The following is a 12,094-nucleotide window of genomic DNA, read 5'->3' on the forward strand; positions in this document are numbered from 1 at the left end:
TCCTATAATACTCTAGAGGTAACTACTGTTGATTATTCAGTGCATGTTTCTCTTAAGTTTTTTTTTCAATAGATGTACTAATATATACTTATTATTTATTTTCACATAATGGCATCATACTCCAAATACTGAAAGTTACTTTTTAAATTTAGAAATAGATCTTGTACATCTTTTCCTATAAAAGTACCATGTTCTTTCTAGCAGACGTGGTGTCCATGGTATTGCTACTCCAGAGTTCTGTATCAGCAGCCTGGGAGTGGGCTTGTTTCCATATTCGGCTGTGATAGGACTGTAGTGAGTATTTCTTCCATGTTTCCATGAAAGGTGGGCTGTCAGGGAAAGGACCTAACTCTTCATTAAAGATTATTTCAAATTTGTAAATTAGAGAAAATACTTTATGAACTCCCATATCTTAGTCACGCAGCTTCAGCAATTATCCATTCATGACCAATCTTATTTTTGCTACATCCCCTATTTCCAACCCCTATCCCAGATTATTTTGAAGCAAATCTCAGATACCAAATAATTTTATACATAAATATTTCAGTTTCTGTTTCTATAGGGTAAGGATTCTTTTTACAAGCATAATCACAATTCCTTTTTATTACTGAGTAGTATTTCATAGTATGGTGTACCACAATTTGTTTAACCATTCACCTACTGAAGGACATTTTAGTTGCTTACACTTTTTAGCTATTAAAAATCAAGCTGCTGTGAACATTGTGTACAGTCTTTTGTGTGGATTCTTGTATTTGAAGTAAATTTCTTGGAGACAACATGTAGTTAAGTCCTGTGTTTTTATCTACTCTGTCCATTTGTCTTTAATTGGCATGTTTAGGCTATTTACATTTAATTGTAATTATTGATATACAGTAATGAGTCACTTAATGATGGGGATACGTTCTGAGAAGTGCATTAGGCAATTTTGTCATTGTGTGAACATCATAGAGCACACTTACACAAACCTAGATGATATAGCCAGCCTACTACACACCTAGGCTGTATGGTACTAATCTTATGGGACCACCGTCATATATGCAATACCTAATTGACCAAAACATTGTTATGTGGTGCATGACTGTATTAGGGCCTTATGGCTGCCATTTTATTTGTAGTTTTCTCTTTGTTCTGTTTTTCATTTCTCTTTTCTTTTTCCTACTTCCTGTGGGTTACATAACCATTTAAAAAATTCCATTTTGATTTATCTATAGTGTTTTTTAGTATATCTCTTTGTGTAGGTTTTTTAGTGGTTGCTCTAAGTGTTACATTATATGGTCATAACTAGGATGTGTGTGTGGTCAGCTTGAATGGTAGTGAAAGTGGTTGAGCCAATTTACAGTCCCATTAGCAGAGTATGACAGTTCCTGTTGCTCCACTTCTTCATAAACTTTTAATATTATCAGTGTTTTTATTTTGGCCATTCTAGTGGTTTTAATTTGCATTGGTTTTAATATAGCATTGTGATTTTAATTTGCATCTCCCTGATGACTAATGAGCATGAGTACTTTTTCATATATTAATTGGTCATTTGTGTTTTCTTTCATGTAATCTGTTGCTTCTTTTCTTTTTTTTTTTAGTTTTTCTTGTTGAGGTTATGATAGTTTACAACATTGTGACATTACAGTTGTACATTATTACTTGTCAGTCATCTTATAGGTACTCCCCTTCACCCTTTGTGCCCACCCCCCACCCCCCTTCCCCATGGTAACCACTAATCTGTTCTCTTTGTCCATGTGTTTTTTTTTATCTTCCATGTGTGAGTGGAATCATAGTGTTTGTCTTTCTCTATCTGGCTTATTTCACTTAACATAATATCCTCAAGGTCCATCCATGTTGTTGTGAATGAGATGATTTTATCATTTTTTATGCCTGAGTAGTATTCCATTGTATATATATATACACACCATATCTTCTTTATCCAGTCATCAGTCAGTGGGCACTTAGGTTGCTTCCACGTCTTGGCTATTGTGAATAATGCTGCAGTGAACATAGTGGTACATAAGTCTCTTTGAACTGCTGATTTCAAGTTCTTTGGATAAGTACCCAGTAGCGGGATGGCTGGGTCATACGGTATTTCTATTTTTAATTTTTTTTTTTTGAGGAAGATCAGCCCTGAGCTAACATCTGCCAATCCTCTTTGCTGAGGGAGACTAGCCCTGAGCTAACATCCGTGCTTATCTTCCTCTACTTTCTGTGTGGGATGCCTGTCACAGCATGGCTTTATGAGCAGTGCCATGTCCGCACCTGGGATCTGAATCAGCGGACCCCAGGCCGCCAAAGCGGAATGTATGCACTTAACCACTGCACCCCCGGGCAGGCCCCTATTTTTAATTTTTTGAGAAATCTCCATACTGTTTTCCATAGTGGCTTCACCAGTTTGCATTCCCACCAGCAGTGTATCAGGGTTCCTTTTTCTCCACAACCTCTCCAACATTTGTTATTTTTCGTCTTGGTTATTATAGCCATTCTAACAGGTGTAAGGTGATATCTAAGTGTAGTTTTTTTTTTTAAAGATTTTGTTTATTTGTTTATTTTTCCTCCTTCTCCCCAAAGCCCCCCAGTACATAATTGTATATTTTAGTTGTGGGTCCTTCTAGTTGTGGCATGTGGGACGCTGTCTCAGCATGGCTTGATGGGCAGTGCTAGGTCCATGCCTAGGATTCGAACCAGGATTCAAACCTGGGCTGCCGAAGCAGAGCACACGATCTTAACCACTCGGCCACGGGGCCAGCCCCCGCTAAGTCTAGTTTTGATTTGCATTTCCCTGATGATCAGTGATGATGAGCATCTTTTCATGTGCCTATTGGCCATCCGTATATCTTCTTTGGAGAAATTTCTGTTCATATCCCCTGCCTATTTTTTTTGATCAGGTTCTTTGGCTTTTTGTTGTTGAGTTCTGTGTGTTCTTTGTATATTATGGAGATTAACCCTTTGTCGGATATATGATTTGCAAATATTTTTTCCCAACTGGTAGATTGTCTTTTCGTTTCAATCCTGTTTTCCCTTGCCTTTTAGAAGCTCTTTAGTTTGATGAAGTCCCACTTGTTTATTTTCTGTTGTTTCCCTTGTCCAAGGAGACATGGTGTCTGAAAAGATCCTTTTAAGACTGATGTCAAAGAGTGTATTGCCGGGGCCACCCCAGTGGCGCACGGTGGTTAAATGCTCACGTTCCGCTTTGGCAGCCCGAGGTTCTCTGGTTGGGTTCCCGGGTGCAGACATGGCACTTATTGGCATGCCATGCTGTGGTAGGCATCCCACGTATAAAGTAGAGGAAGGTGGGCACGGATGTTAGCTCAGGGCCAGTCTTCCTCAAAAAAAAAAAAGGAAGAAAGAGTGTACTGCCTGTATTTTCTTCTAGATGTCTTATAGTTTCAAGTGTTACCTTTAAGTCCTTGGTCCATTTTGAGTTTATTTTTGTGAATGGCATAAGAGAATGGTCTATTTTCATTCTTTTACATGTGGCTGTCCAGTTTTCCCAGCACCATTTGTTGAAGAGACTTTCCTTTCTCCATTGTATGTTCGCAGCTCCTTTGTCGAAGATTAGCTGTCCATAGTTGTGAGGTTTTATTTCTGGGCTTTCAATTCTGTTCCATTGATCTGTGTGCCTGTTTTTGTACTAGTACAATGCTGTTTTGATTACAATAGCTTTGTAGTATATTTTGAAGTCAGGGATTGTGATGCCTCCAGCTTTGTTCTTTTTTTCTCAGGATTGCTTTAGCAATTTGGGGTCTTTTATTGCCCCATATGAATTTTAGGATTTTTTGTTCTATTTCTGTGAAGGAAAGTCATTGGGATTCTCGTCGGGATTGCATTGAATCTGTAGATTGCTTTAGGTAGTGTAGACATTTTAACTATGTTTATTCTTCCAATCCATGTGCATGGAATGTCTTTCCATCTCTTTATGTCATCATCAGTTTCTTTTAGGAAAGTCTTGTAGTTTTCATTGTATAGGTCTTTCACTTCCTTGGCTAAATTTATTCCAAGATATTTTATTCTTTTTGTTGCAATTGTGAATGGGATTGTGGTTTTGAGTTCTCTTTCTGTTAGTTCATTATTAGAGTATAGACATGCAACTGATTTATGTAAGTTGATTTTGTACCCTGCAACTTTGCCGTAATTGTTGATTACTTCTAGTAGCTTTCCGATGGATTCTTTAGGGTTTTCTATATATAAAATCATGTTGTCTGCAAACAGTCAGAGTTTCACTTCTTCGTTGCATATTTGGATTCCTTTTATTTCTTTTTCTTGCCTAATTGCTCTTGCCAAAACCCCCAGTACTATGTTGAATAAGAGCGGCGAGAGTGGGCACCCTTGTCTTGCTCCTGTTCTCAGAGGGATGGCGTTCAGTTTTTCCCCATTGAGTATGATATTGGCTGTGGATTTGTCACATATGCTCTTTATTATGTTGAGATACTTTCCTTCTATATCCATTTGATTGAGAGTTTTTATCATAAATGGATGTTGGATCTTGTCGAATACTCTCTCTGCATCTATTGAGGTGATCATGTGGTTTTTATTTCTCATTTTGTTAATGTGGTGTATCACATTGATTGACTTGCGGATGTTGAACCATCCCTCTGTCCCTGGTATGAATCCCACTTGATCATGGTGTATGATCTTTTTAATGTATTGCTGTGCTTGGTTTGTCAGTATTTTTTTGAGGATTTTTGCGTCTATGTTCATCAGTGATATTGGCCTGTAATTTTCCTTCTTTGTGTTGTCCTTGTCTGGTTTTGGTATCAGGGTGATGTTGGCCTCATAGAGTGTGTTAGGGAGTGTACCATCATCCTCAATTTTCTGGAATAGTTTGAGAAGGATCTGGAATAATTTAAGAAGGATTGTTGCTTATTTTCTACTAGGCTGTTTCTTCTTTTTTGATTTGTAAGAATTCTCTATCTTTCATGGATATAAGTCTTTTGTTGCTTTTGTGTTGCAAACATCTTTTCCCACTTTGGGTTGCCTTTTTTTTTTTTTTTTTTTTTTTTTACTTTCTTAATGATATCTTTTACTGAGCAGAACTTCTGATTTTCATGTAGTTTAGTTCCTAATTCTTTTTGTTTGTCGTTGATGGTGTTTTTGTTCTAAGAAAACTTTACTTACCTCAAAGTCATAAAGATATTCTTCTGTATTATCTTCTAGAAGCTTAATTGTTTTACCTTTCATCTTGCTATCTGCAGTCTACCTGGAACTGATTCTTGTAAATGGTGTAAGGTTCAAGTATTTTTTTGAATATGGATATCCATTTGACCCAGCACCATTTGTTGATAAGGCCATTCTTTCTCAATTGCTTTACAGTGCCCCGTTTGCCATAAATCAGGTGGTCACGTCTGTATATGTCTGTTTCTGGACTGTATTCTGTTCTGTTGTCCTGTTTGTAATTGCACCAGTACAACACTATCTGAATTGGTATAGTTTTATACGTTTTGCTATTCGATAGAGTTAGTCCTGTCACTTTGTTTTTCTTTAAGATTGTTTTTACTGTTCTTTGCCTTTTGCATTATTTTAGAATGAGCAAATTTTAGAATGAGTTTTTCAGTTTCCACGTTCTCCCCTGCCCTCCCAAAAAAGCCTGCTGAAATTTTGATTAGACTTACATTGGCTATAGATTGAGGTTATTAGCAAATTATAGCCCACAGGCAGAAACCAGTCTGCTGCTTGCTTTTGTAAATGAAATTTTACTGAAACACAGCCACTTCCATTTATTTACATATTGTCTGTGGCTGGTTTTGTGCCACAACGACAAAGCTGAGTAGTTAGGGCTTCCTTAATTTCTCTCAACAATATGTTATAATTCTCTGGATAGTAGTCTTATACATCTTTCATTAGGGTTATTCTTAGGTAGTTGATATTCTCATGTTATTCCAAATAGTATCTTTTTTATTGAAAATTTTTATTGCAATAATTGTAAATTCTTATGCAGTTGTATGAAATAATATGAAGAGATTCTTTGTGTACTTTGCCCAGTTTCCTCCAATGGTGACATTTTGTAAAACACTAGTAGGATATCACAACCTGGGTATTGACATTGATACAATCCCCAGATCTTATTCAGATTTCTCCAGTTTGACTTCTAGTCATTTGTGTGTGTGTATTAAATTCTATACAATTTATCATCTCTGTGGGTTTGTATATTCACCATCACAGTCAAGGTACCGAACAGTTCCAAAACTAAAGGCTCCTTTGTGTTGCCCTTTTGTAACTACCAGCTTCCTCTTGCCCCTACCCCTTCATGCATCCTTCCCCCCTAGCAACCATTAATCTTTACATTTCTAAAATTTTGTTATATCAAATGTTATTTAAATTAAATCATACAATATGTAGCCTTTGGAGATTAGCTTTTTCAGTGCAATTCCCTGTAGATTCATCCAAGTTGTTGTGTGTATCAGTAGTGCATTCCTTCTTATTGCAGAGTGGTATGCCATGATATGTGTGTACCACAGTTTGTTTAACCATTCACATGCAGCAGGATATCTAGGCTGATTCCAGTTTTTGGTGATTATCAATAAAGCTGCTATTCTAATAATTTATCTTTATATTCTTTTGTTTTATTTGTGTACCAGATTATATCTTCTGTGATTAATGATAATTTTATTTTGTCCTTTATAATTCTTACACCTTTTGTCTCTTTGTCTTGCCTTGCTGCATTGGCTGGAACCTTGAGTACAATATCGAATCCAAGTGGTGATAGTGGGCCTCCTTGTTTTATTTATTACCTTGCAGGAAAAGCTTTCAAACGTTTTACAGTTTTTTTTTTTTAAAGATTGGAACCTGAGCTAACAACTGTTGCCAATCTTTTTTTTTTCCCCCTGCTTTGTCTCCCTAAATACCCCCAAGTCCATAGTTGTATATTTTAGTTGTGGCTCCTTCTAGTTGTGGCATGCAGGATGCTGCCTCAGTACAGCCTGATGAACAGTGCCTTGTCTGCGCCCAGGATCTGAGCTGGCGAAACCCTGGGCTGCCGAAGCGGAGCGTGCGAACTTAACCACTCGGCCACGGACCGGCCCCAACATTTTACAATTAAATATGATGTTTATTGTGGGGTTTTTATAGATTTTTTTTTAAATTAGAGTAAGGAAATTTTCTTTATTCTTAGTCTTTTTAGTCTATAACATGAATGGTTATTGAAATTTATCAAATGTTTTTACTGTATCTATTGAGTTGATCATACAATTTTTCTTCTCTGTCTGTTAATGGTAAATTCCACTGATTGGTTTTGTAATGTTAAACCAACCTTGATTTCCTGGAATACACTCAACTTGGTTGTGATATATTATGCTCTCTTTCATATTGCTGAATTTTTGCATCTGTGGTCATTGGTGAGATTGACTTATAATTTCCTTTTCTTGTAATGCCCTATTAGGTTTTCAGAATCAAGGTTTTATGTCCCTATACAATGATATGGGGCATATTCTCTCATTTTGTGTTCCCTTGAAGAGTCTATATAAGATTGGGGTTATTTTCTTTAAATGTTTGGTAGAATTCACTAGTAAGGCCGTTAGAAGCTGGAATTTTCTGTATTGGGAAGCTTTTGTTGATAGATTTTGCTTCTTTTGGTGCTCTAGAACTATTCAGATTCTCTGTTTCTTTTTGTCAGTTTAGGTAAGTGTGTTATTCAGGAAAATTTTTAATTTTTCTAAATTTACATAAATTGGCACAACATTGTTCCTAATAACCTTTCATAATAGTTTTTATATTGGTGGGATCTATAGTAATCTCTCTTGTTTCATTCCTGATATTGTTGTTGGAGCCTTCTCTGTTTTATTTTTTAATCTTCTCTCCAGGAATTTAATCACTCTTTGCAAAGAACCTTCCTCTTCCTCACCTCCTTCACTCTCCTGCTGTCCCCTCTCTTTTCCTTCTTCCTCCTCTCTTTCCTCTTGTCTCAACATGAGTGTGGCTGAGATCCCCACAGCTGAGTGGGCCTTCTCCATGCCCTCATTGTCCCCAGTAGAGTCCTGGGTCCACCTCAGCACAGTGGTTTGGACATGTAGGCACTTTTCTCTATGGCTTAGCTGAGCTGAACTTGCAGACGTGCAGCCAAGAAGGACTCCACCCAGGCTTCTCTACCTCCATTTCCACTCTCACCTAGGACTTGCCTCCTGAGCAGCCCACTGCATCAGTGCTAAAGGCTGTGCCCCAGCCCCTGTGGCTTCCTGCTTAACTGTCACATCTTGTCAGCAGGTCACCAGCCAGCCATATGTTGCCACCTCTTTTCTAAAAATCTCAGCCCTCTGTCCCTTCACCCACTCTTGGGGCCTGTCAGCAAGCAGCTGTCTCATGTGCTATACTCTCAGGTTTGAGTCCTAGGTCCAGAGGCTGTCGGCGATGACCATCTCCTGGCTCCACTCTGTCTGTACCAGTTATTTCTGTTGGAAAAGCTTGAGCCAGTGTGTACTGAATGGTCACTCTGCACAGCAGCCTGTGCTGTCTCACTCGGGATATCTGTGTCGTGTTGGCACGAAGTCTCAACTGCATAGCAGACCTCCATCAGCCTGGGGTCCTCACATTCCTTGCCTGCCTCAGGACTTTCCTGTGTTCAGGTCTCTCCCTGTCCTTGGAGAGGTTTTTCTTACAGCTTTTTCTAGGTCTTTCCATTATTTATGCTCAATATAATTGAAAACTTTTCTCATGAGAGTTCTTGGGGGAAGCGTCTCGTGGTCATCAGGGGTGTCCCCTGCTTGCCCATCAGGACGTGTTTGATTTCAGGTGATTGTGTTCTTGAAGAGGAAGGACAAATTTATCAGCCTGGTATTGAAGCACATCGGCACCTCGGCCCTCATGGACCTGCTGCTGCGCCTCATCAGCTGTGTGGAGCCAGCTGGGCTCCGGCAGGAGGTTTTGCACGTGAGTGTGTGGGCCCCTCTTCTCCAGAGCCCTCTCCTTGTCTGCATGTGTTTTGCAGATTTTCCGAGCGCATAGTGAGTGCCTAGCACAAGGAGGCTGGAATTGAGTGAAGGAGCTCAGAGAGCACCAGCATGCCCAGTGCTCCCAGCTTTCCATCCAACATGATTTTCTCCCTCTGAGATCATCAGAATTCTTGTGAAGGCTTATATTCGAGGCTGGATCTGGAGTCTGCACCTTTTCCTGTCCTGCCTCAGTCCATTCAAAACCAAAGAGCAGAATGGTTGCTTCTTCCCCCTGATACATTCTGGCCTCCTGCTCTGTGAAGAAGCAGAAATGGGCTTTCCTCACCACCTTCCCCAACCCCAGTACCCCTGTGGTCTCAGAGCAGGAGCTCAGTCAGATGCTGGCTCTGTAAGGAAAGCACTAGCTGACAAGGATTCCATGCAGAGAAATTGCAATGACCAGAGTTGGCCTCTTGCTTGTCCTGGAGTTTGTGCACAAGTGTGTCCTGAAGGTGTTCACAGTGAGAGGAGCTGCTGTGACTCCCTGAGGGCTTTCCCAGAAGAGTGGAGGGTTCTCAACCCGGAGAAGCTCAGGAAATTAGTGCTGGACAGACTGTTCACTGTTGTTTGGCAGGTTTTGTTTGTAATGCAAGTTAAAATAAACTGTTGGTCTTTCTTCCCCTTTTTCCAGCTCCTGGAATCAGATGACAGTTGTCATCAAGGTGGCAGTTTTCACTCATGTGGAGCAGCCTCCCACTAAGAATTAATCACAATAGCTAATGTCCCACAGTGAGCACAGCATAAACATCAGCAGTTGTTAGTAGTGGGAAGCCTGCACTAACTATGCTGGGCAGCTGTGGGGGTAGATTATCCCCTTTCTGGATAAGGGAGTGTCATGGAGGAGCCAGGCATGACCCACGTCTGCCTGGGACTTCATTGTCCTTGGACCTTGAACAGCACTGAGCACTTTAGGCCTGACTTTAATGCTCCTGCTGTCTCAGCAGAGTTGTTTTGCTCCTCTTGATCTTAGAAAGGCCCTGATGCTGCAGGGAACAGAGGTTTACCTGGGCCTCCATGTCCAGGCAGGCTGTGCACTGGGAGAGCCTAATCGGCACTCAGGTGGCTCCAGGCTCCAGCTCGTTCTGTCTTCCAAGATGTTCTGAAGACACAGCTTGTGTATGTTTAAGAGTCTGCACCATTAGGATATATAGATGGTGATTCCCTTCTTTTTAAATTTTGGATCACTCTAGAATTTGGTCACGTTCTTCTTTCTTTCTTTTTCTTTTTCTTTTTTTTTGAGGAAGATTAGCCCTGAGCTAACCGCTGCCAATCCACCTCTTTTTGCTGAGGAAGACTGGCCCTGAGCTAACACGCACACCTATCCTCTTCTACTGCTTATTCTTTCTGGGTCTTGGTGGACACACAGGTTGGGCAAAGATCTCTGTCCCTGGAACATGGCTCATGGATTTCTGCTGCCCTGAAGGACTTTCTTTCCACTTTAGTTAGATGTGAACAGAATCCTTGACAGGCCTCTTTTTCCCTTTCAGTGGCTTAATGAAGAGAAGATCATCCAGAGACTCGTGGAGTTGATCCACCCGAGTCAGGATGAAGATGTGAGTATGGCGCTCACAGAGCCACCTTCTGGCAGAAGCCCATGCTCTGGGCTGCTGGCGAGCACCCTCTGCTGCTGTCTGAGGGGCAAGTCATTCCTTTCCTCAGACGAGGACCAGTTGGATACTGATTTTCCTTTAATTGAGCACTGACTTCTGGACTTCTTTTTGTTACTAAATAATACATACATATTATAAAAAACAATTCAAACTGAACTGTGTTAGTTGTCTATGGCTAATAACAAATTACCCCAAAACTTATAACAAGTATTTTTTTTTATCTCGGTTTCTGTGCGTCAGGGATCTGGACATGGCTTAGCAGGGTCTCTCACAAGATTGTCGTCATCTCAGGGCCTAACTGGGGAAGGTCCCCTTCCAGGGTCACCAGTGAGTTGGCAGGACTCAGTTCCTTGAGGGCTGCTGGCTGAGGCCGCCCTCAGCTCCACTCCATGTGGGCCTCTCCACAGGGCAGCTAACACTGTGGCTGCTGGCTTCTGTCGGGGTGAGCAAGACAGAAGTCGTTCTTCTGTAAACTCATCTTGGAAGTGGCGTTCCTCACTGTGGCTGTATTCTGCTCTCTAGTTCCAGCCCATGCTCAAGGAGGTGGGATTTACAAGGGTGTGAACTCTGGGAGGAAGCCCCCCTCTGCCAATATAGAAGCATGTGAGGTGCCAGTGGGGCTTCCTCTCCCGGCCCTCTCCCCCTTCCCTGCAGTAATCACTGTTGAGAATTCGAGGTATCTCCTAATAGGCCTTTCTCTATGCATGACAAAACTAAACATACATGCTGTCCTCAGCAATTTTGAGACCAGTGGTGCAAAGTCATGTCTGAGCCTTTGCTGCTGCCTGGCCATACTGTTTTTTGTTCCTGTCAGCCCACAGGGCCAGCCAGCCAGCCAGGTGAGGGTTTCTGTGCTCCCGATTGGGAAAGTAGGATGCCCCTCCACAAGGGTGAGCATTTGAGCTGACTGGCCCTTTCCCAGGCCCAGAGGCAGATGTGAGGCCACAGAACCAAGCTGGCTGCTTTCATTTTTCCCTCAAATACTTGTGCAAGCACTTCCTTTAGCCCAGTGTTCCCACAGCGTGCACATTGAGGCTGCGTGTTCTGATGCTCCCTACAAGGAGGGAGGGGCTGAGTTTCTCTGTAATCATAATCATTTAAATACCCCACAGAATACCCCTGCATTGTCAGCAAGTGCCCTGAATCAGAGATGCCATTTTCACAGGGTTCATGTTTCCTTAGAAAAATTGAGTCATTTGTTTTCTCTGTAGCAACTTTCATGTTTTCATTAGCTCGCAGGACTCATTCTGAATATTAGGAGCTACTTGTTAATTTAAAATACAGCGTCGGTAACATGGTCTCATATGCAAGCTATCTCAAAATTGGTCCAAGGGATAGAGTGGTATTTGTTTGATGTTTTTGACCACTGAGGGCCCCATTTGAACTCTTGGGGATAGTTCAGTACAGCTGAAAAGGCTGACCAGGTCTGCATGCCCACAGTGGAAAGGCAGACCAGGCATCTCTGAAATGAACTAGTTTAGAGAGAGTTCATCATCTTTCAAAGAACTGAGCAGTAGGACTGCTGCTTGTCCAGCAGGCAGGCTCTGCTGACATTTCTGCTTGGCCCTGAGGGAGTGC

At 41.2% G+C, this 12,094-nt stretch overlaps 1 protein-coding gene across 34 annotated transcripts in view; it reads left to right on the forward strand.

The window, feature by feature from the left end:
* Nucleotides 1-12,094, forward strand: part of PPP6R2 (protein phosphatase 6 regulatory subunit 2) — a 100,177-nt gene that overhangs the window by 66,251 nt on the left and 21,832 nt on the right. For all 34 annotated transcript variants that reach the window (XR_011534503.1, XR_011534504.1, XM_070599300.1 and 31 more), the window contains 2 exons: nucleotides 8,707-8,844; nucleotides 10,394-10,459. Coding sequence is in view for 32 of the 34 variants with exons in the window: in XM_070599300.1 (XP_070455401.1) it covers nucleotides 8,707-8,844; nucleotides 10,394-10,459 (204 nt within the window). In the remaining 2 variants the exon portion in view is untranslated. The remainder of the gene's footprint in view (nucleotides 1-8,706; nucleotides 8,845-10,393; nucleotides 10,460-12,094) is intronic.

This window comes from Equus przewalskii, chromosome 29, assembly GCF_037783145.1.
Source record: "Equus przewalskii isolate Varuska chromosome 29, EquPr2, whole genome shotgun sequence".
NCBI lineage: Eukaryota > Metazoa > Chordata > Mammalia > Perissodactyla > Equidae > Equus > Equus przewalskii.